This window comes from Malaclemys terrapin, chromosome 11 (genome assembly GCF_027887155.1).
Source record: "Malaclemys terrapin pileata isolate rMalTer1 chromosome 11, rMalTer1.hap1, whole genome shotgun sequence".
NCBI classification, from domain to species: Eukaryota; Metazoa; Chordata; order Testudines; family Emydidae; genus Malaclemys; species Malaclemys terrapin.
In genome coordinates, this window is record NC_071515.1 from 23,299,850 (window position 1) to 23,325,392 (window position 25,543).

Sequence of the window (25,543 nt, forward strand, 5' to 3'; positions counted from 1 at the left end):
CTCTGCACTGTACCCATTCTGTGAATGAATTTGGTATCTAGAGCTGGTAGTCAATTCCAGTGTCATTCATAAGCCCTAAATGCACCACAGGCTGTTTGTGAGAATGTTTTTGTTGACAACCAAACAAAAATAAAGTGGGGGGGAAAAGAGGGAACCCTCTCGCTCTTCCGCCTAAAAGCATTTGATATAAATCTATTCATCTTTTTTCATTTTTATGGAAAGTCCTTTTTCATGCTATTGTCTGCAACAGCTCTTAGACCAGTGGTTCTCAAACTTTCATATTGGTGACCCCTTTCACACAGAAAGCCTCTGAGTGTGACCCCCACCTTATAAATTGCAAACACTTTTTATAAATTTAACACCATTATAAATTCTGGAGGCAAAGCAGGGTTTGGGGTGGAGGCTGACAGCTCGTGATTCCCCATGTAAGAACCGTGTAAAAAGGAGTCATATAAAAAATGGAAACTAGGACAAATTACAAAGGATGAAAAAAGGCAAACAGCACAGGAATTCAGCGGCAAGATTAGAAAGGCAAAGACACAAAATGAACTCAAACTAGCTATGAGAATGAAGAAAAACAAGAACACTTTTTATCAATACGTTAGAAGCAAGAGGAAGACCAAAGACAGGTTAGGCCCACTGCTCAGTGAGGAGGGAAAAATAGTAACAGGAAACTTGGAAATGGCAGAGATGCTTAATGATTTCTTTGTTTCGGTCTTCACCGAGAAGTCTGAAGGAATGCCTAACATAGTGCATGCTAATGGGAAGGGGGTAGGTTTAGAAGAGAAAATAAAAAAAGAACAAGTTAAAAATCTCTTAGGGTACGTCTTCACCCGCCGTATCAGCGGGTAGTAATCGATTTATCCGGGATTGATATATCACGTCTCGTTAAGACACGATATATTGATCCCCGAACGCGTTCACCGTCGACTCCGGAACTCCACCAGAGTGAGCGGCGGTAGTGCAGTCGACGGGGGAGCCGCGGCCGTCGATCCCGTGCCATGTGGACTCCAGGTAATTAGATCCAAGATACTTCAACTTCAGCTATGCTATTCGCGTAGCTGAAGTTGCGTATCTTGGATCGATTCCCACCCCCAGTGTAGACCAGCCCTTAGAAAAGTTAGATGCTTGCAAGTCATGAGGGCCTGATGAAATGCATCTGAGAATACTCAAGGAGCTAACAGAGGATCTGAGCCTCTAGCCTCTAGCTATTATGTTTGGAAAATCATGGGAGACTGGAGAGATTCCAGAAGACTGGAAAAGGGCAAACATAGTGCCCATCTACAAAAAGGGAAATAAAAACAACCCAGGAAACTACAGACCAGTTAGTTTAACTTCCGTGACAGGGAAGATAATGGAGCAAGTAATTAAGGAAATCATCTGCAAACACTTGGAAGGTGGTAAGGTGATAGGGAATAGCCAGCATGGATTTGTAAAGAACAAATCATGTCAAACTAATCTGATAGCTTTCTTTGATAGGATAACGAGTCTTGTGGATAAGGGAGAAGCGGTGGATGTGGTATACCTAGATGTTAGTAAGGCATTTGGTACGGTCTCACATTATATTCTTATCAATAAACTAGGCAAATACAATGTAGATGGGGCTACTATAAGGTGGGTGCATAACTGGCTGGATAACCGTACTCAGGGTACGTCTATACCCAGCCGCTAGTTCGGCGGCTGGCAATCGAACTTCTGGGTTCGACTTATCGCGTCTTGTCTGGACGAGATAAGTCGAACCCGGAAGTGCTCGCCGTCGACTGTGGTACTCCAGCTCGGCGAGAGGAGTACCGCGGAGTCGACGGGGGAGCCTGCCTGCCGCGTGTGGACCGACGTAAGTTCGAACTAAGGTACTTCGAACTTCAGCTACGTTATTCACGTAGCTGAAGTTGCGTACCTTAGTTCGATTTGGGGGTTTAGTGTAGACCAAGCCTCAGTGAGTAGTTATTAATGGTTCCCAATCCTGCTGGAAAGGTATAATAAGTGGGGTTCCGCAGGGGTCTGTTTTGGGACCGGCTCTGTTCAATATCTTCATCAACAACTTAGATATTGGCATGGAAAGTACGCTTATTAAGTTTGCAGATGATACCAAACTGGGAGGGATTGCAACTGCTTTGGAGGATAGGGTCAAAATTCAAAATGATCTGGACAAATTGGAGAAATGGGCTGAGGTAAACAGGATGAAGTTTAATAAAGACAAATGCAAAGTGCTCCACTTAGGAAGGAACAATTAGTTTCACACATACAGAATGGGAAGAGACTGTCTAGGAAGGAGTATGGCAGAAAGGGATCTAGGGGTTACAGTGGACCACAAGCTAAATATGAGTCAACAGTGTGATGCTGTTGCAAAAAAAGGAAACATGATTCTGGGATGCATTAACCGGTGTGTTGTGAGCAAGACATGAGAAGCCATTCTTCCTCTCTACTGCTCTGGTTAGGCCTCAGCTGGAGTATTGTGTCCAGTTCTGGGCACTGCATTTTAAGAAAGATGTGGAGAAATTGGAGAGAGTCCAGAGAAGAGCAACAAGAATGATTAAAGGACATGACCTATGAAGGAAGTCTGAAAGAATTGGGTTTGTTTAGTTTGGAAAAGAGAAGACTGAGAGGGGACATGATAGCAGTTTTCAGGTATCTAAAAGGGTGTCATAAGGAGGTGGGAGAAAACTTGTTCATCTTAGCCTCTAAGGATAGAACAAGAAGCAATGGGCTTAAACTGCAGCAAGGGAGGTTTAGGTTGGACATTAGGAAAAAGTTCCTAACTGTCATGGTGGTTAAACATTGGAATAAATTGCCTAGGGAGGTTGTGGAATTGCCATTTCTGGAGATATTTAAGAGTAGGTTAGATAAATGTCTATCAGGGATGGTCTAGACAGTATTTGGTCCTGCCAGGAGGGCAGGGGACTGGACTCAATGACCTCTCGAGGTCCCCTCCAGTCCTAGAGTCTATGAATCTAAACCTTGTGACCCCCTGAGGGGTCGACCCTCAGTTTGAGAACCCCTGTCTTAGACTGTCCAAGATGGATTCAGGTAGATGATACAGACAGATGTGCTTTCGTTTGCTCTTCCTCTGCATCCAGGCATCTTCCTAGTGAAGCGGTAATACTTTGATACACACGGTAATCATTATAACAGGCAAAAGGAGCATAGAAAATGGACAGTTTGCTGCACTCAGGGGATCATGTTGATCTGTGATTGCTTTTTGTGTTTGGTGACTTTTTAGGTCATAAGAAATGAGGGACAGAGACTACAGTTGGTCAGGAGTTTTTTAACCAACTGTTTTTTCACCAGAAAATACTGATTTGTTGAAATTGAAACTTTTTTCAGAAACGTACCTGTTTTGATGAAACTTTCCTCAGGTCCAGGATTGAGAGAGAGGCCTCCGCACCCCACAATAGCCAGTAACGCAGTGCTTAGGGCACTCATCTGGGATGACCCAGGTTCAGGTTTGATTTGAAGCAAGGACTCCACTGCGGTGGCAATAATAATAATAATTTTTTAAAAAAAATAAGTTTTGTTTTCATCCCAGTGCAGAACAAAAACAAAAGTCAAACATTTTTTGCGCAACTGAATCATTGTTTTCTGACCACCCCTAACAAAGACTTTCCTGGAGTGCTATGTGAGCTGCTTTCCCAGCTCTGGCAATGCACCTTAGCGCCTCCTGCTTGCAGACACCTTGAATCTGGCTAACTGGTGTAATAAAATTGGAAGGGTGTAGGCCAAAAAGTATTGCATTTTTATTTACAAGGACTCTTTAGGGTAACAAGCTTTATAGCTGATATTCATACCTGCTTATTTAAATAGTTAGCCAATATGATATGGGGACAAAGGACACAGTTACAAGGCAATATGAAAAGGACAAACGCATGTAGGGTAAGACTGTGTGGGGAAAGTGTGGAAATCAGACAGTGCAAATGGAGGATACCACTTACCTATAAAAAACATGAGGCTGTATATTTGATATGGCAGTGCAAGGGTATCCAACTTCATTACTCATATGTTGTGCCCTCGGTATATTGCCTTCTTTTTCTCATAAATTGCCATGGGGATGCTCTTTGTCTGAGGGTAATACCATGCCACCATTTCAGCATTCTCACATTGACTTCACTGCCTGGGTTGGCCCTGCAGTGCCCCTACTGGCCACGGCTTGAGATGTGACATTGGGCAGGGAGGAAGGTCTCTGAGGTGGGACCAAGCAGGTGCTTAACTGGCTGGTTGTTGCTCACATATTCAGTGTCTAACGAATCATCCTATGTGCGGACGGCAAGGAATTTCCCTCCGGTCAGATTGGCAATGACCTTTTTCACTTTCATCTGCAGCATATGGGTGCAGGTCACTTGCCAGGATTATCTGTGTATATCTCACTAAGGACTTGTTTATATTACCGGCTGGATCGACGGTCAGCGATTGGTCCAGCGGGGGTTGATTTATCACATCTAGTTTAGACACGATAAATCAACCGCCAAGTGCTCTCCCGTCACCTCTGATACTCCACCAGGGCAAGAGGTGCAGACGGAGTTGACGGGGAAGTGTCAGCCATCGACTTACCACAGTGAAGACACTGCGATAAGTAGATCTAAGTACGTCAACTTCAGCTACGTTATTCACGTAGCTGAAGTTGCATAACTTAGATCGATCCCCCACCCTAGTGTAGACCAGGCCTTAGTCATTTTCCTGCCATTGCAGGGGCCTCAGGACTGGTGCTCCTTGGTGCCTCCTATTCTCTGCCTGTGGCATATAGTACTCTAGCCTCCTGTGCATTCAGGGCCGGCTCCAGGGTTTTGGCCGCCCCAAGTAGCCAAACAAAAATATAAATAAATAAATAAATAAATAAAGCCGCGATCGCGATCTGCGGCGGCAATTCGGCGGGAGGTCCTTCGCTCCGAGCAGGAGTGAGGGACCGTCCGCCGAATTGCCGCCGAACAGCTGGACGTGCCGCCCCTCTCTGAAGTGGCCACCCCAAGCACCTGCTTGGTAAGCTGGTGCCTGGAGCTGGCCCTGTGTGCATTGTAATATTTTGCTCTAATTTCAGTTGGGTTTAGTGGACAGGTGCTGGGTGGTGTTGATGGCTTGTGATACGTAGGAGGCCAAACTAGATGATCTGGTGGTTCCTTCTGGGTCTATGACTCTGTGAGAGCAACATGGCAGACAGTATGGGTAGTATTGTTACAAAGTGAGTCTGAGACTACAATGTAGAGGGAATTGGGTAATCCACATTTTTTCCATGCAACGTGATTGTTAATGGTGACTTTTTTATTATTAAGGCAGCTAAAGTGACTAGAATCTGGTTTGTTTATGGGGGACATGTGTATTACTATACAGCATAAAATGATGGAAAAAGGAAACTGATAATAAGGGAAAAAATACACCCAAGGAAATGAGTCAGATGATATATTTGTATTCTTGTAATACCAGCTAGCACTGCAAAGGTTAACAGCCTGGCAGCATTTTCATGTTAAACTTTACTTTTAAAGGGGTTTATAGCTTGGCACTTAAACCAGGTCTTGGTGGAAACTTGGCAAGTAAGGTTTAGCCCAGGAAAGTGAATTTTATTTGTTACTAAATTTTCAAATATACTTGGTTACCTTTAAGTTTTTGGGGTTCTTAGAGCTGAATTCAGCCCTCTTGAAACTGAGGTAAATTCCGAAAGAATTGCTCTGAATTTATAGTGGTGTAAATGAGGACTGAGCTAGGCCTTTGTCTTCTCTTCTTCAGCAAAAATACTTGGGGTGTTTGGTCCCTAGCAAATACTAGGTTTATTTATTAATTTTTAAAATGGATTTGTGGAAGATTAATTCATGTCGGACAAGTGGCTATTGCACAGGTTCAGTAATATAGAATCATAGAATCATAGAATCATAGAATATCAGAGTTGGAAGGGACCTCAAGAGGTCATCTAGTCCAACCCCCTGCTCAAAGCAGGACCAATTCCCAGCTAAATCATCCCAGCCAGGGCTTTGTCAAGCCGGGCCTTAAAAACCTCCAAGGAAGGAGACTCCACCACCTCCCTAGGTAACGCATTCCAGTGTTTCACCACCCTCCTAGTGAAATAGTTTTTCCTGATATCCAACCTGGACCTCCCCCACTGCAGCTTGAGACCATTGCTCCTTGTTCTGTCATCTGCCACCACTGAGAACAGCCGAGCTCCATCCTCTTTGGAACCCCCCTTCAGGTAGTTGAAGGCTGCTATCAAATCCCCCCTCATTCTTCTCTTCTGGAGACTAAACAATCCCAGTTCTCTCAGCCTCTCCTCATAAGTCATGTGCTCCAGACCCCTAATCATTTTTGTTGCCCTCCGCTGGACTCTTTCCAATTTTTCCACATCCTTCTTGTAGTGTGGGGACCAAAACTGGACACAGTATTCCAGATGAGGCCTCACCAATGTCGAATAAAGGGGAACGATCACGTTCCTCGATCTGCTGGCAATGCCCCTACTTATACAGCCCAAAATGCCGTTAGCCTTCTTGGCAACAAGAGCACACTGTTGACTCATATCCAGCTTCTCGTCCACTGTGACCCCTAGGTCCTTTTCAGCAGAACTGCTACCTAGCCATTCGGTCCCTAGTCTGTAGCAGTGCATGGGATTCTTCCGTCCTAAGTGCAGGACTCTGCACTTGTCCTTGTTGAACCTCATCAGGTTTTTTTCTGCCCAATCCTCTAATTTGTCTAGGTCCCTCTGTATCCGATCCCTACCCTCTAGTGTATCTACCACGCCTCCTAGTTTAGTGTCATCTGCAAACTTGCTGAGAGTGCAGTCCACACCATCCTCCAGATCATTAATAAAGATATTAAACAAAACCGGCCCCAGGACCGACCCTTGGGGCACTCCACTTGAAACCGGCTGCCAACTAGACATGGAGCCATTGATCACTACCCGTTGAGCCCGACGATCTAGCCAGCTTTCTATCCACCTTACAGTCCATTCATCCAGCCCATACTTCTTTAACTTGGTGGCAAGAATACTGTGGGAGACAGTATCAAAAGCTTTGCTAAAGTCAAGAAATAACACATCCACTGCTTTCCCCTCATCCACAGAGCCAGTTATCTCATCATAGAAGGCAATTAGGTTAGTCAGGCACGACTTCCCCTTCGTGAATCCATGCTGACTGTTCCTGATCACTTTCCTCTCCTCTAAATGTTTCATAATTGATTCCTTGAGGACCTGCTCCATGATTTTTCCAGGGACTGAGGTGAGGCTGACTGGCCTGTAGTTCCCCGGATCCTCCTTCTTCCCTTTTTTAAAGATGGGCACTATATTAGCCTTTTTCCAGTCATCTGGGACCTCCCCCGATCGCCATGAGTTTTCAAAAATAATGGCTAATGGCTCTGCAATCTCACCCGCCAACTCCTTTAGCACCCTCGGATGCAGCGCATCCGGCCCCATGGACTTGTGCACGTCCAGTTTTTCTAAATAGTCCCGAACCACTTCTTTCTCCACAGAGGGTTGGCCACCTTCTCCCCATGCTGTACTGCCCAGTGCAGCAATCTGGGAGCTGACCTTGTGCGTGAAGACAGAGGCAAAAAAATCATTGAGTACATTAGCTTTTTCCACATCCTCGGTCACTAGGTTGCCTCCCTCATTCAGTAAGGGGCACACACTTTCCTTGATTTTCTTCTTGTTGCTAACATACCTGAAGAAACCCTTCTTGTTACTCTTAACATCTCTTGCTAACTGCAACTCCAAGTGTGATTTGGCCTTCCTGATTTCACTCCTGCACGCCTGAGCAATATTTTTATACTCCTCCCTGGTCATTTGTCCAATCTTCCACTCCTTATAAGCCTCTTTTTTGCGTTTAAGATCAGCAAGGATTACACTGTTTAGCCAAGCTGGTCGCCTGCCATATTTACTATTCTTTCTACACATCGGGATGGTTTGTTCCTGCAACCTCAATAAGGATTCTTTAAAATACAGCCAGCTCTCCTGGACCCCTTTGCCCTTCATGTTATTCTCCCAGGGGATCCTGCCCATCTGTTCCCTGAGGGAGTCAAAGTCTGCTTTTCTGAAGTCCAGGGTCCGTATTCTGCTGCTCTCCTTTCTTCCTTGTGCAATATCTAAAAAAGCTTTTTTAAATTATATGTACATATCTGTATTAACATTGCTTATATTCCATAGTGCAAATTTGCATTAAGACAGATATGGAATCAGAGAATGATACAGTAGGACCTGGTCCTGCAAACTCTTACATATATTGTCCTTGTACTGTAGCCCTATTTCATTAATTGGGACTAGTCTCTTGAATAAGGGTAGGCAACACCTCGTCCATAGACTAACGAAGTGTCTGTGCAATATGCTGCAATTACTGTAAAAAAGGTCGTGGTTTTATTTAAAAAAAAAAATCTTTTTTTTTTTAGTGGAGCAGGTCAACATTTTTTCATTGAAACATGTTGATTTTCAACCACAATGAAAAATTTCACACACAATTCTCGCTTTGGTCGAAATGGAATTTTTTGAAACACTGGAAACCCAAAACATTTCAGTAAAGTTATTTAGTTTTTGATAAAAGAATTGTTTGTTTGTTATTCAGAACTTGATTTTTTTAACCTGAAAATCTTTCAGGTTTTGTTTTTTCATAGAAAGATTAAATAAAAATGCAAGACATTTCCCACAAAAATAAATGACGTCGTTCATGCAGCTTTAATATTTAGTACTCCTAAGAGGTGCTGGATTGAGTTCTCTAGAGTTTGAAATCCTGTGTGTATGCCCAGAACTTTTCAACACTATCTCACTGGTGTGATCACAACCCTGTTCATGATGGATTAGCTCTAGGGGTGAAAGGATTGTTGATTCCCCAAGAATCGATAACGTTATATGTTTGATTCAGAGAAGAACAGACAAGATCCCCAATAAACTGTGTACCTGAATATTAACTATCTAAAGCTTTAAAGCCTTATATGAGCTAAACAAAAAAATCTTCAAAGCATTGTGCAAACATTATTGATTACACAAGTTATAATATTATTGTGACATCCATGAGATAAAGCTTGGCTCATTATTTGCAGAAAACATTCCTATGATGAGTCAATAATTTCTAGGTATGTGATACTAGGTCCTGGAATACTTTTAATCACATCATATATATATAGAAATGCATCCAGACTGGCTATAGATAAGTTTATTGAAAACTTAGTTACCTCTAAGCCAGTGTAAAACTATGGCCTGGTATGTCTACATGAATTCATATAATCACTGGTCATTTTATTTGTGTGTGGTACAAGACTTTCATTTGTAGCTAGAGTCCTTGTGGTGGGACACTCTGTCCTTCATTTCTTAATAATTGCAAATTAATTTTTGTTTTTAAAAAATAAAGGGTAGCTGCTGGCAGTTTTATAGGGAGGCTAATGTAAGCAATGGCTGAAACTTTGAAACATGGAAAGAAATTATTTTTGTGATTGTTCTTTTTGGTGGTGTATTTGCCTGTATGTCTTTCCTGGAATCCTAATGTTTCTGCAAGTAAAGCTTGTAGAGGTGGGAGTTAATAATTTCATTGTCTGATACGTTAGCTGTAGCATTAACTGACTTTTATTATATGTACTAAAAATACAGTCAATTGTAATAACTGTTATATTAACAATCCTGCTGTGAGTGCAAACCAAAATCATAGTGAACTAATTTTATCTTTTAACAGTGGAAAGAGTGGAAAGAGAAAACCTATCAGACTATTGTGTTCTGGGTCAGCGTCCCATGCACTTACCAAATATCAACCAACTGGCAACCTTGGGAAAAACTAATGAACAATCTCCTCACGGCCAAATTCACCACAGTACTCCAATCCGAAATCAAGTGCCAACATTGCAGCCAATCATGAGCCCTGGTCTCCTGTCTCCTCAGCTCAGTCCACAACTGGTAAGGCAGCAGATAGCAATGGCCCACCTGATAAACCAACAGATTGCTGTAAGCCGGCTATTGGCTCACCAACACCCACAAGCTATCAACCAACAGTTCTTGAATCATCCACCCATCCCTAGAGCTGTCAAACCAGAGCCAACGAATTCATCAGTGGAAGTCTCTCCAGATATTTACCAGCAAGTCAGGGATGAGCTGAAGAGAGCCAGTGTGTCCCAAGCTGTCTTTGCAAGAGTGGCATTCAACCGCACCCAGGTATCAATTTTTATTCTATTAAATAAGAAGAGCGGAGGGAAAAGGTCATAACTTTACAAGGTTGCATGGGTGTTGCAGGTCATGACAAGAAACATACCAAGGAAATATCAGCTTCGCTTTTTCTAATCTCATTTTACTGTCATCACAGTTATAAATCTTTCAAAAATTTCAAGTTAGGTTAAATGGTCAGTCGTGGGTGTTATTAAAATAATTGCAGGGTGCCGCTTATATTTTGCGTAAAGTAATATGAATTTCACTTGCAGATGGGGAGTGCCAACCCTCACTGCTAGGATACCACTTCATGATAAAATAATTCTGTGGGCCTGATTCTCTGCTGCTATATGCAGGGATGCCCCCAGAAATTTTTCCCATGGTTCTCACTGTCAATCCTGGTGGAGCCATCCCTGCTGCAGCTGCTTGCCCCACTGCCTGACCTTCCTAGTCTGTGCCATGTTCAGGCCCTGCTTTCTAGCCTGACCTGTCCCCACCACTACCTGTCCTTGAGGGGGGGATATGTGCGGAGGTTTCTGGGTGGGAGGGGAAGCCGGTGCCAGAGCCAGCCTCACAGCAGTGGTGAGGAGGAGCCCCTCCACTGAGTAGGGTTACCATATTTCAACAAGCAAAAAAGAGGACGGGAGGAGCCCCGCCCTAGCCCCGCCCCTGCCCCTCCCACTTCCCGCCCCCCCAGAACCCCCAACCCTCCCCCCGTTCCTTGTCCCCTGACTGCCCCCTCCTGGGACCCCTGCCCCTAACTGCCCCCCGGGACTCCACTCCCTATCTAAGCCTCCTTGCCTCTTGTCCCCTGACTGCCCCAACCCTTATCCACACCCCCACCCCCAGACAGACCCCTGGGACTCCCACGCCCCATCCAACCACTCCCCACCCCCTGACAGCCCCCCCCAGAACTCCCAACCCATCTAAACCCCTCTGCTCCCTGTCCCCTGACTGCTCCGATCCCTCTCCCCACTCCTGCCCCTTGACAGCTCCCCCCCAGAACTCCCAGCCCCCTACCCCCTGCTCCTTGTCCCCTGACTGCCCCCTCCTGAGACCCCTGCTCCTAACTGCCCTCCAGAACCCCACCCCCTACCTAAGACTCCCTGTTCCTTGTCCCCTAACTGCCCCCTCCTAAGACCCCCCCCCAACTGCCCCCCAGGACCCTACCCCCTACCTGTACCCTGACTGCCCAAAACTTTCTCCACTCCCCTCCAAAAGCCCCCACCCGTTTCTTGACTGCCCCATCCAGAACCTCCCTGTCCCTTCTCCTGCCCCCCCTTACCCTGCTGCTCAGAACAGGGTGTTGGGCTCTGTGCCAGCCGGACACATGGCTGAGCTCCCCTGCACAACACAAAACCCGGTCCCTGGCCCTGCACAGGGTTGCCGGAGCGGGCTGCAGGAGGAGGAGCTGCCGGCCGGCTCAGAATGCAGGGGGGGGTGGGGGGTGGGAGGAGGAAGCTGCTCCGGAGTCCAGCCCGGGACTTTCCTGCAGCCCTCCCAGCCGCTCGCTCTGCTCTGCCAGGGGAGGGGGAAATCCCAGACATTGTGAGTGATTTACAAATTCCCCCCGGACGCTATTTTTAGCACACAAAAGGAGGACATGTCCGGGTAAATCCGGACGAATGGTAACCCTACCACTGAGTGAGTGTTGTTGCCATGTGGTGCATGAGGGTCGCAGCGACGCTTAGGGTTGGCCCCGCAGTCCCTCCCTGAGTGGTGCTGCAGCCCTCATGCATCGGGTTACAATGGCACTCACTCAGTTTTGACCCTGTGGTACCTCCATCACAACGGAGGGGCTGTGGGGCCTAACTTGAACAGCATTGTAACCCCCACACACCAGATCACAGTGCCACTCACTCAGTTTTGGCCCTGTGGCCCGTCCATCATGACAGAGGGGTCATGGGACCTAACCTGAGCAATGCTGGAACCTCCATACACCAGGTCACAATGCCACTCACTCAGTTTTGGCCCTGTCACCACTTGTCATGACAGAGGGCCACAAGGCCTAACCTGAGTGGGCAGTGGGGTAGCCAAGGCTGCTCCTCCTTGCCACTGCCTGTGGTATGCACTGTGCATAGTGTGAGCATGACTGTGGGCACCAGTGGTGATATGACCACTTTTGACTGTATCTCTTGTTAATTCTGGGTGCAAAGCTAGGTTAGTCAGCCATAGGAAGAATCCATGCCAGTGCAGGGAATCCCCTGGTGGTGTCAGGCCAGCATAGCAGCTCCTATGCCTCGTCTCTGCTTGTAGCTGGTGTCGGGATTGTGGCTGGGTGAAAGCACACATCATTGGGATGATCCCACACCCTACTGACATCGGGCTCCCTTCATGCCATTTGCAGCCTGCTCATTTTACTGCAAATTTCAGACTGCTGCAAATGATACTGGGGGCCTGGATTGGTTCCCATCCAGATGAGATTCAGCACTCGGGGCTGAAAAAGGCAAGCTTTGTGCCTCCCCAGGAGCTGCCCCATGTGGTGTGTGTGTGTGTGTGTGCGCATAGGCTATTTCATGAAATGCATGGTATTTATAGTAATCAGTGTGTGTATAGATTACAAATATTGACTAGTTGCAAAGGAGGTGTATCAGTAAAATATTGCTCTAGGGAACAAAAAGTGCTTGAGATCATGGCCTTGGGCTATATGTACAATGAAAGGGAACAGTCTTTCTCTGAGGGGCAATTCTTTAGTGCTGCTTCCTCCACAGCCAGCTAGTGTTTAGCATAGTATCCCTGTATTTTGATCTTTCTCTCGGTTCCTGCCTTGCCAGTTAATTGTTTTTGTCCTTCCTAGAGTTTCCCTAGCTTCTTATCTGTAATCCCTCAAATCTGCCTCCCTTGTCTCTTCCATGAACTCTTGTTCATTGTTGAAACCTTCCACAGCTGCCCCTGCCTGACTGGCAGGAAGAGGGACGTTATGCCCCCTATCCCCTTCTGCCATCAGCCTTCTTGTTGTGGGAGCTGGAGGAGTCTTTGGGCTGGGGTCAGACCTCATTTCCTTGCTGTAGCATCTGCCACTGATGCTGATATTGTGGTGTTTGTGGGGGGCCCCAGAGCAGCAGAGGTGAGTGGGGGAGTCTGACGGCACTCTCAAAGCCAGCTTTGGAGAGCCGTCTGCCATTTGCAATAGACCGTGTTTGATAGCATCACATCAGTGGTTTAATCACATTTCATTAATGCGCAAATAATGACAAGATAGTATCACGTGAGTGCAGAAAACCTTCTCACCTTTATGCTAGCACCTGGAATACCTGAATACATACATATCCATGATGGGCCTCCCATGTACATTTATTCCATGCCAATTGCCATTCCAATATAAAACATGGATCTTCAACCTGTATTATTTTGTAACAGAACTGAAGGAGTGCAGTGATGAAAGGATTTCATGTTTAAAAATACAGCACGAACTTTATCCAAATAGCCCGTGTGAAGCTCTAGTTCAGCTTTGCAAACAAGACAAAACATGGACAAGTGTGTGTATTTGTATTCACCCCTCTGTCTCTTGGAGGTCTGTGCCACACACTGCACAGTGCCTTTGTCTATTCTCCTGGAGTAATGATTTTCTTTGGCACAGCCATTTTGGAAATACCATGTTATGAGGGAACTAATTAAAGTATGGAGCATGTTTTTATTACTTCCCTTCTGCCAATAAATTCATAAGATGGCTACACCCAGCAAAACATGCACTTTCAGTCAACATGACTTTGAGTTCTGGGATTAGCCTTGAGGATATCAAATGAAAACTCCATAGGAATGTCTGAGTATTTCCCTTTCAAAATGCTGCTTTTAATTTGGAAAAGCTTTTCATCCTTCTGGGATCATAACCTGTTGTATATAAAGCTCAGTATAATTAAGGTAGATGGTATTGACAGAATGACATATTTTGAACTTGAACAAGAGGTCAGCAGTAATACCGCCTTTGCTGATTCTACGACTGTCACTGAATGTGAGGCTGTGTTTTAGCAAGATTGTTGAAGCTGAATGGGTACTCTGTAGTAAACCAAAACCTGATTCCCAAAATGTAAAGGCTCTCGGAGAGTTTTTAGATTAAATTGGCCATTTTGCTATATCAAGAAAAGGGTCACCAGATTTTGATATTGTCAAAATCCTGAGCTATGCGTATATGTCATCTGTGGAGCGCTGCAATGTCAGACATCCAGAACAGAATCAGAAGGGCCCATATCATCTATTAACATCTGTGGTGGAGATCCTACCACAGTTTCCTGTGGGATCATTTGAAATCTGGAGCAATTCAGCTGCAGAACATTTCTTCACTTTATTATGGTGACCTGGGATAGGTCCAGTGGATTTAAGACACTGGACTGGGAATTGGGAGACTTGGGTTCAAGACCTCGCTTGATTGCTGAACTGTTGTGTGACTTTGGGAAGTCATATCTGTTAACATTTTCTAAAGCATCTAAGTAACTTAGGACCCCAAGTCTCATTGACTTCTAAGTTATTTTAGATTTTGCTTTGTACATTTTTACTGTCTTTTTTTTCTTAAAAAAAAAAAGCATAATAACTAATATCTTGTGAGTGCAATGTCTCCATGCATGTCTATCATTCAAACCAGATGCCACCCTTCAAATCTGACCATGCATCTCTGCATTCCAGTACAAAACAAAACAAAAAAAGTGGCAGCTAAAGCCATACCTTTGCTTGGGTTATGGAAAACATCTCCAAAATTATTGTAATGAGTGAAAAGAAAATACTTGCCTTTTAAATATCCAGCTAATGATAAAAGATATTAAATGTTGAGGACTTCAGAGGGTACTGGATAGAATAACATTATGACAGTTCTCCTCTTATATATCATTTTGCATCTGTATGAAGAACTAGCCCAATGGTAGGGTCAGTTTGTTCTCAGTTACAACCTGGCCTACTGCTATTCGGTATGGTCACCATTTTGTTGTATGCGGACCAATTGCTGGTTCCCATTTGCTTCCAAGCCAACCGAGTCTAGTCATTGCTTTTAGATCTGGGGCTCTGTAGGGCACGGTCCCAGGCTTGGACTTCTTGTCTGGAACCATTCTTTGGGAGATGTGGTGTTAGCACCCAGATGCCCTCAACCCACCCTTGTCTTTCAACCTCCCCCCCAGTGTCTGAGACTCTTAAGTGGAGTTTGTTTTGTTGCCATGTGCTCCATGGGGATTCAATCTCATGCATGCCCCACCTGCAGACTCTTGTGTAGAAAAAATCACTGTTCCCTGGGATCATAACAGCAGATGAGAGACAATCAGAGTTGATGGCTCCAGATTACAGTCTTGATGGCTTCTCAGTAATACTCTTCCAAGGAGGCATCAACCACCTTTCCTTGGCAGGGCTCTGTCTGGAATGTTGTATGATATGCTGCCCTCAGGCAAGTTTCAATTTGCTGTTAGCACGTAGTATAAAATGAAGTTCATAATTTGATGCAGACATATCCTGCCCTGTCACACTTAGACATGCGTACTCAGCTCCCGTTGAGGTCTATTTTCAGGTCGCACTAGCACTTTGAGACTCTTTGTTTTAAATGTCTTTCTTCCTCAGATGAACTCACAAATGGATATTATACAAATGGTACATTTTACATAAAGAAAAATTTAATTTCATGCTTGACTTACAGTCACCCGGACGCTAACATCATGTGTTACACATCCATAACAACCATCCCCAAAGTCTTTAACATCCATAAAAAAAAATTAACATAATTTCAGCCTGAGTGTCCGCTAGAGTGCAGGACCTTAACATTAAGAAGGCCACTGGGCATTGGAATTAGTGCAACAGATCACACGGGTATGCCGACATAGCCTGTAGCAGTGAACCTCCCAGTCTAGGTCAACACACTCAGGTTCACAGGGCTCACGCTATAGCCCTAAAAATAGCTGTGTAGACGTTGCAGCTTGAGCTCTGGCACCCGGGGGTGGGGCAGGGTGGACTGGGCTTCGGAGTCCGAGCTCCAGCCCAAGCCACAGCTTAAAAGCACTGTCTGTGCAGCTTATTTTTAGCATGGTAGCGTGAACCCTGCAAGCCTGAGTCTGTTGACCTGGGCTAGTGGTCACAGGCTTCCTCAGTCTGTGTAGACGTACCCTAGGGCACGTTATTTTAACAGGAGTATCTTGCCACATTTTGATGCCTCTCTGTCCTTTGCTTTTGATTCTAAATCAAATCTTCTTAGCTCTGTCCTTTTATTTTCCCATTGGCCAGAGACCAATGTCTCGAGTAATACTCAGCCACCAGGTGAAAAGGAAGGAGAGGGGTTCAGCTATGAGCAGACTCACTCGTGGTGCACAAGACATATCCTTAGACATTCTTAAAGGCTCAAAAAACATCACAAAAAGAAAATAAGACAGAGGTTGGATCCTCACCCCCTGTCACACTGCCCCCCACTGCACCTCCCAAGGCTTGTGTGCTAAGGCAGAGCAGATCCAGTCCACTGGCAGATCAGATAGTGAAGTGTTCAGATTTGTTAAATTTTACAAGGACCCTTGACCTTAAAAACTAAAGGTTTGTTTTAGCAATTTTTCTATATGCATTAAAATCCTTATACCAACTAGCTAATAACTGCATTAATCACCAAATCATGGCCCAGTGTGTAATCTTTCTACAGGGTGGTTATGTGCTGTACATTAACCTACAATTAAGGATAGCTTCATAAAATATGTACGGTGAAGCTTGTTTAATAGATAAACTATTCTCCAATTTATTTTAAAGTCCAATGACCTACATACTCAGATGCTGAAAAACCCCTCTTACTAACATTATTTCTCCCCTGAGACCTTCCATCTGAGCAAATCTGTTAAATGAAGTAGAGGAAGTTTTGATCCAAACTAGGCTAAATCCATTGGAACAAATGCCTGACACGTATGTGTGTGTGCGAGGGAGAAGGTGAGAAAAGAAAGTCAGAGGTAAAGTCACGTGATTCAAGTAACTTCTGAGGCTTCTCCTAAAACTTTAAAGTTCGCAGCTTGTTTGAGACAGCAATATTTGCTTAAGCCTCTGGCTATGTTATAATCTGCGTACCAGGCAGAACACTCCTCTGTAGCCCCGCACCATAGATCTTTATTGCAAATTCTGCATCTGTCTGAGCGTCCAGAACACCCACTGAGGTCGGTGAAAGTTTTGCATGTGACGACGTGCAGAATAAGCAAAAGTTATCCATACTGTAGATAAGAAATCTGCAGTGAGTATTTAGCAGCAGCAATTTGTTCATTCTACGTTGCTCATGAGGGGAATAATTTTTAATTGGATTGAAAGATCTGAAATTAGTGTATTTAGCAAGTTTATTCTGAAACAACGTGCATCAGATACCCTCAGAAAGTGTAACTTGCTCCGATTTCTGGTTAATTCCTTGGGCTAATTATTGTGTATTCTTCTGTTTTATCTTTATTGAATCACAGTAGTAGTTTGAACACACCTTATTATATCATTCTGAGGCTCATTATCGAGTACGCACTAGAACCAGGATGGTGTTCTGAGGCCCACAGAGAGAAAATAATAATTATTACTAGTTTTAATTATAGTCTGAAATTCCAGCACGTTGGGAGTTCCTGCATACGCTTCAAAATACTTAATTTGGTTGTGCACAAAACAGTGTTTTTCAAAGCCCTTTTTACCTCAGAACCAGTTAGCTGTGATGGGAGCTCTGGGTGAACATTGGGGAGAGATTCCCCCCCTCCCCTCCACTCCCCCAAGGATGTACACAGCCATAGTCTCCTCTGAGAATGCTGTTGGTATTGTAGTTCATAACTAGGGCCCTACGAAATTCACGGCCATGAAAAATGCATCATGGACCGTGACATCTGGTCTTCCCCTGTGAAATTTGGTCTTTTGTGTGCTTTTACCCTATACTACACAGATTTCAGAGGGGAGACCAGTGTTTCTCAAATTGGGGGTCCTGACCCAAAAGGGAGTTGCAGGGAGGTCTCCAGGTTATTTTAGGGGGGTTACAGTATTGCCACCCTCACTTCTGCACTGCCTTCAGAGCTGGGTGGCCGGAGAGTGGCGGCTGCTGACTGAGGGCCCAGCTCTGCAGGCAGCAGCAGAGAAGTAAGGGTGGCAATACCATACCAGGCCATCCTTACTTCTGCGCTGCTGCTGGCGGTGGCTCTGCCTTCAGAACTGGACTCCCAACCAGCTGCTGCTGCTCTCCAGCTGCCCAGCTCTGAAGACAGCGCTGCTGCTAGCAGCTGCACAGAAGTAAGGGTAGCAGCACTGCAACCCCCCCTACAATAACCTTGTGACCCCTCCCCCACAACTCCTTTTTGAGTCAGAACTCCCTACAGTTACACCACCATGAAATTTCAAATGTAAATAGCTGAAATAATGAAATTTATGATTTTAAAAATCCTATGGCCATGAAATTGACCAAACTGGACCGTGAATTTGGTAGGGCCCTATTCATAACTACAGGTGTGGACTGTGATGAGATCTTATCGTTCAGTAGCCACACTAAAGTTGAGGGTGTGTCTATGCTGTAAAAAACTACCCCGCAGCAGCAAATCTTAGAGCCTGGGTCAACTGATTCAGGCTTGTGCTACAGTGCTAAAAATAGCAGTGCAGATGTTCCTGCTTGGGCTGGAGCTCCAGCTCTGAAACTAGGTGGCGGGGGGTGGGGGGGGGGGGTCTCAGAGCCTAGGCTCCAGCCCAAGTGGGAACATCTACACTGCAATATTTAGCCCCATAGCACAAGTCTCACTGCCGCAGGGCTCCCTTTGCAGTATGAACGTACCCTGAGAGATTCATTTTAGCAAAGGACTGAGGGTACATAATATGACTTTGTTTTAGCTTGCAGATGTTAGGGTCTATATGCAATAACTCATATTAGCATGGCTGGAAGTTTCAGGTGCGCACAGAGATGAGAAACCACAACGGGCCCCTATACTTCTGCACTTAGCTACCTTCCCCTCGCCTCCTACCCCCTTCCTCCTATCCCCTCAGCAAAATATTCACATGCCCAAGGGGCCACACAGGATAAGTGGTGGGAGGATCTAGGCTGTGGAGAAAAGGTATTCTTACTAAGTCAAGTCACTGGACTGTGATTCAGAAGACATGAGTTCAGTTCCTGGCTGTGCTATAGACATCTTGGGTAGGTCACTTAATCTCTCTGTGACTCAAGTTTTCCATCTCTAAAATGGGGATAATAGGACTGCTCTACCTCACCAGGTGGGTGTGAAGTACAGTTTGTTAGTTGCTTGGATACTACAGCAAGGGGGCCCCTCTATGTATCTAAATAGATAGCATTCTGCTTAGTGTGGCTATCCCCACTAGGTAAAGACAGTACTGTTCCTTGTTTTGCTATTCTGCCAGGCCTGGTAGAGGTGGGGCTACAGGTTAGCTCAGTGAGGAATAATTATCCTTCTACTCAGCTCCCTGGAATCCCTGGCCTGAGTTGCCTTTCAGAGCGCTGCTGTCTTCTTGGCTAGCTGGCCCAGAGGCCTGGGAGTTAGGAATGTGCAGACACTGTCTTCACTACCTGTTGTTCACAGGAGTGGTCTTGGGGACTTCAGTGGGACTACTGCTATGAGTCACATGTTCCAGTCTGGCCTATAGTGGTTTACATCTTAAAAGCTGTGTATGTGGTACATACTAATTCATTCAAATCAGTGCCCAAAGGGTGAAAGGCTCTCAGTGTCCCATCACCAACCCCAAGCTATGCAGGCATCCCAAATATCTGTATTTTAAAATATGGAAAGCATATGAATAAGCATGTTTACGTTAAACTAAACTGTAAGTAGAAAGTTGATATAAAAATAGGCATTCGTGGTAGCTCTTGCATTTTTTCCTTGCTTGTTTTAAAAGACTTCAGTATTTCAGATTTTGGTGTTTATTTACAACCATGAAAATCTTTTGGAAAATAAACAAGGAAGGGTTGATAAATGGTGCAAATCCACCATTTCTTTACTTCTTGGAGACCTGGATTCAAATGGCACTGGGTTAAGCTGCTGCCATGAATGAAGTTGTTAAATGTGGGGCAGATGCCACTCATGCACATAATTGGAGCTGTGGGGTGTGTTTGTATGTGTGTGTTTTTAAAGCCATAGCCTTCTAAAGGGTGAAAGGTGAACAAGAGGCTTTAAAAGGCTTTCTGCAGAAGACAGAGAAGGGCAGAATGCCCCTCGGAATGCGCTGGGAGAGCAAAGACTTAGAAAGGATGATGATAGGCACTATAGAAACCCCAGACAAAGGCATTCTTATTCTGGAATAAGGGTATCTACAAGGAGTTATTCCAGAAGATCTATGCCACTTCAAATTTACATTCTACCTTTATCTGGAATAGCTGTCTGGTGGAGATGTGCCCTAAAACAGGTGGGTGAGCTTTCTTCAGGGCTGGCCAGAGGTTGCCAGCTGTTGTGGAAGGCGAGGCTGAGCCATGGCCAGCCACTCTCCCTTTGAGATGTGTAGCCCCACTGGTGGTGCTATGACCTCATACCTTGTGTGTAAGGAGCACACTTAGATTCTGGCTGTCTTCAGGGTAGGGAGTTCCTTGCGCCTTCTTCCTTCGCCCCCATTGCAAATTCATGCAGATTCACTCAGTCTGAAGTTTCTGCAAACTTGGTATTCAAATCTCAATCAAAATGTTTTGCCAGAACCTGGTTTATCAGGCTGAAGACTGATAATGCATTTAGAAACGTACCGGCACAGAAGATAAAAATTGTGAGAGGGAGATCCTTTTAAAAGACACTTTTGGATGAATGAATTATCCTTTCATTCTCTGGAAAGTTTGCAGACAATTTCAGTTTTGCTGCAGTGATCCCCAATGGTTAGAACTTCACTGGCGAGGGAGCCCCAGATGACCAACAGGCAGCTTGACTCCAGAACTGGGGTCTCTATGGTCAGCATAAGCAGAATAAACACAATACATCCCCCTTCTTTAATGTCCCTTTTTGTGCAGCAAAGGCATGATGGAGAAACTGGAGTTCCAACCAGGAAAGCTGCTGGTGCTGTAAACAAAAGATCAGCTCCATATTACAGGATCCAGCAGACTCAATTAGTAGACTAGTGAACTGTTGTTCTCTTTGCTCAAGGGACCCCCGATGGACTGAAAAGCCTATAGACCAAACAAATGTATTTTGTTTTGAGTCTTTTTTTTTTTTTGTAAAGGCATCTTTTTTGCCAATGTTTTGACACAGTAGCCAAAGCTAGTAAAATTTTTGGGCGAGTGGCCAGTGCTTGTTTTACTGAACACCCGCAGAAACTGGGAATATCAGTGAACCTGAGGCTTTTTGAATGAAAGAGTCATGGTGCCAGATACAAAGAGAGCTGGCAAAAAAAAAAAAAAAAAAGCAAGCATCTTCAGTGCTGAAGAGACCACTTATGACTCTCTTCCCAAAGAACAACCTCGCCCCTTGTTTCTTTTTAAAACTCTTTAGCTGTGAATGGGAATAATCAGCTTTCTAGTTTGAAGATTTGACTTGCCTAACTCTGCTAGTAGCTGATTGGCTGTTGCCTGAAGATAGTTTGGGGCAAAAGGGATCTAGAGTATAGAGGGAGTGGAATTCCATTTCATTGAACTTGGGTGTAATGAAACTCCATTTGGAATGAAATAAAAGGAAAAGTCCCAGGTAGTTTCAGTGCATTGCATTGTGTAGAGTGGAAAGTGATTAAGGCATTGGGTTGAGACTCAGAGACCCAGGGTTAGTTCCTGGCTCTACAACAGACTCCTTGTGTGACCTTGGGCAAGTCCCAATCTCTGTGCCTTGTTTTCCTATCTGGAAAATGAAGCTACCTCACAGGGGTCAGGAAGGTATATTATTCATATCTCTGAGGAGCTGAGATACTACAGTGGTGGGTGCATAAGGTAAGAAAGTTCCATTTATACGAAATCTCCATTTATATTGAAGAGCTTTGAAAGGAAAAAATAGCATCAGTATGGGTCCAATTCTGTTCTCATTGGACTGAATTGGCAAAATTCCCATTGACTTAAATGGCAGCTGAATTGGGCTCTCTGGTTTGAAATATGTTTTGTCAAAATAACTTCCGTGTATATCTGACTGTGAGCCAAATCCTATCCGCTTCCTCTTGTGAGTGTCTTCACCTTGACTTAAGTGGGAGGAAGACTAGCAACATTTAACCCTCTGGCTGCTATCTGTTTAGACGTTCAGACCACACTCATCACTGTGGTGTCTGCACCGTTCTACAGAGACTTTCAATTAGGAAGGGCCTGTTTTTGTTTGTTTGCGAAGAAAACTCTCTCTCATTGCCTGAAATCTTTTCATGCTGCCTGCTTGTTTTAGTCTTGTGTGTAATGTGGCACAAGCGGCGTTTTGTTATATGCACAGGAAAGAAGGCAGTCTGTAAGGGAAATGCTTAAATTAATAAATTGCAGATTTTTGGTACATGGGATATTTGTTCCAACAGTGAGTTTTGCAGTACCCAAAATTTCAGTTTCAATTAACTTAATTGTATTCAATAGGCTGGATGAAAAGATCTTACGTAGTATGTGAGTCAAGCTTTCAGAATGTGTTCTGCAGGAGGCTTCCTGGCTACTCAGCTGATACACAGGATTTCTGATCCTTGGAAACAAATGCCTAGATATACAAAGTGTGTGCTGTATGTCTTGCCCCCTGTTTGGGTTTTTTTCTTGCATGTCATATAAATGGCACAGCATTTGCAGGTATTCTCTCTTTTTTTCCTGCCTCCTTTTCCCCCAGCTCCAACATGCAGATCCACGTGCACACACTGTCTTCCCTAATAAAAAGAGATACCATAATAAAAAAGAGGCTTTATTAACCTAATGCAATAACACCATTTTCTTGAGAATTTCAACATTTCATTTTTAATAATAAAAATCAAATTGACATTGTCGCACCCTGAATGTGTTTTATTCAAATCGGGCTAAATGCCGTCGCTTCGTGCCTAAGCAGATATCTCTCGAGATGCATGTATTTATAGCATTAGCTAAATGAGTTTTAAGAATCAGGCTTGTATCAGGACTATAGGTAGTGAATCTGGGAATCAAGATTAAAAAAAATGAGGAGCTGATGGGATATATTCCACTGCTCTGGTAGGTCAGGGGCCAACTGCTCTCAGTTATATTGGTATAAATCCAGAATAACTTCTTTGCAACAATGGATTCAGTTCATTTGGATTTACAACAGTGTGAGATCAGAATTTGTCCCATTGGAAGTTAGAAGAATTGTTCAAGTGGCAGGGTATAAATGTAACATTGCATATTCTCAGCTATAAATGGATGAACCTTTGTGCTGCTTGGTTTTCAGAAGCGCTCAAAACTTCCATTGGCTATCCAAACTTCTTTGATCTGCAAAATTGAACTGGAAAAGTTGCCAGGGTACAGAGATGCCAAAAAAAGGAAAATAATGAAAATGGCCTTAGGTCCTCAGAATCCTGATAATCCATACACACTATTGCACAGATATTTTTGTCATTTGTTGGATGCATGTAGGCTAGGAATGGTCTTTTAAAAACCATTCAAAGTATCCCATTCATATAACACCCTTGTTAATGGTCTGTTCGGCACAGCTGCCAATAATATAAGTGTTGCCGTTGGAGAAATGTCATGGCAAAGTCTTGTCTTGACATGAAGTATACAGAATGTGAAATTCCTTTATAAGCCTGAGGGCTGATAAAAATGACTTATGAGAGGTTACAGAAGGACAGTGCACCTTACAACATTCCTTTTCTATCTTTTGATTACAGGTAGTAATAGTTTATATCTAAAATTGGTCATTTTAGTATGGTAAAATTAGATTTCACTGCTGGATACCATGGGGGTAAAGTTTCAGTATCACCCACTAGGGATGAGTTCAGAGTTCTCATTCATAAAAATGGGAGTGGCGTGTCCCAGTGCCTGCCCTCCTGTGTGAAGACTCTTCTCCCCCCAAGTGTGGAGGTGTCACCGTCGCTAATCCATGAGGTTCAGAGGCCGAATTTGAATAAGCACCAAAGCTTCTGATACTTATCTGAATCTTATCCAGACCTGCTGGGAAGTGGAGCTGACTTTCTCATGAGATTTCCAGATACACCTCTACCCCGATATAACGCAACCCAATATAACACAAATTCAGATATAACGCGGTAAAGCAGCGCTCCGGGAGGGCAGGGATGCGCACTCTGGTGGATCAAAGCAAGTTCGATATAACGCGGTATCACCTATAACACGGTAAGATTTTTTGGCTCCCGAGGACAGCGTTATATTGGGGTAGAGGTGTATTACATGGTTCTGACTGCGCTTGAAATGCCATGACAGCAAGTCTTTTAGGGTATGTCTACACAGCAACTAGCCACTCTCACCTGGCTCCTTGCCAGCTGACTTGGGCTTGCAGGGCTCTGGCTGCTGGGGTGTTTCATTGCTGAATAGACTTCCTGGCTCGGGCTGGAGCCCAAGCTCTGGGACTCTCCCATCCCACCGGGTTGTCAAGCCCAAGCTCCAGCCCGAGCCTGGAAGTCTACATGGCAATGAAACAGCCCCACAGGCCGAGCCTCGCGAGCTTGAGTCAGCTGGCACTGGCCAGCCGCAGGTTTTTCTTTGCTGTGTAGACATACCCTCCGTTATTTCAGCACTTTCCACGTTGCTCGTGTCCAAAGCGAGGAAGGGCAGAGGTGCACAAAAAAGAAAGAGTAGCATGAAAACCCTGTCTCAAAAAAACAGGTTGGGGATTTGTTCATGTTTTGCCCACACTATTCAACTCCACACAGGCTGTGGTGCAAAAGGGAGAGGCTTTGGTTATCCTGAGCCTTGTTTGAACCTTTTAGCATTAGACTATTCTGTTTGCTCCTGTGGCCCTATGCATTGATTTGGCCCACACAGCAATTTAATTTCCACCTTCAACACAAACTGCTTTTGAAATGCTTTGCTTAAAAAAACTATTGTTTTGTTCCCTGCCAGTGACAATAGAATCATTCTTTCCATTGAGTCCTTTATTAGTTACAGGTCCTGATCCAAAGTCCATTGGGAAGACTGCAGAAAGATTCCTATTCACTTCAGCATTGGAGTAAGTCCATAGGTTGCCTGGCAATTAGATGTTACAGTCAGCCTCTATTGGCTTAGCCACGCAAACCTAAATCACCACCCTTTCCAGTACCACCCTGGTTCACATGGGCCCAATCCCCTGAGGTGGGGAGCACCCATAGCTCCTGTTGCCTCTACCATGGACATCCTCTCTGAGGAGCTGCACAGCAGTTTGCCAATTGCTTGTCCACAGTTGATTACAGGACTTCCTTTTGAGGGTCCGGTTGTTCAGTGTGGAGATTCTGTCGGTAGCAAAACCAAAATAAAATAAAATCGCAAACAAAGCTCCATAGGACTTGTGCAAAATATTTACTGTCTCGTTTTTTGACGCCAGTAGTAAAGTTGTGTGAACTAATTCTTAACTAGCATAAAAAGACACTGACAAAATTATTCTAGCCTTAAATACTTGCAAAGTTTTATATTTTGATTGGAAATGTGCTGCTTTTTCTACCTCTGTGTTTGTTTTTTATAGTCAGTTATTGACACGGTGTGTAATTAAA

At 44.4% G+C, this 25,543-nt stretch overlaps 1 protein-coding gene across 2 annotated transcripts in view; it reads left to right on the forward strand.

Annotated features, from left to right (window-relative positions):
* The window catches only part of SATB2 (SATB homeobox 2), a 167,021-nt gene that overhangs the window by 88,057 nt on the left and 53,421 nt on the right, over nucleotides 1–25,543 (forward strand). For both annotated transcript variants that reach the window (XM_054044795.1, XM_054044796.1), the window contains exon 7: nucleotides 9,624–10,096. In XM_054044795.1, the coding sequence (XP_053900770.1) occupies nucleotides 9,624–10,096 (473 nt within the window). The remainder of the gene's footprint in view (nucleotides 1–9,623; nucleotides 10,097–25,543) is intronic.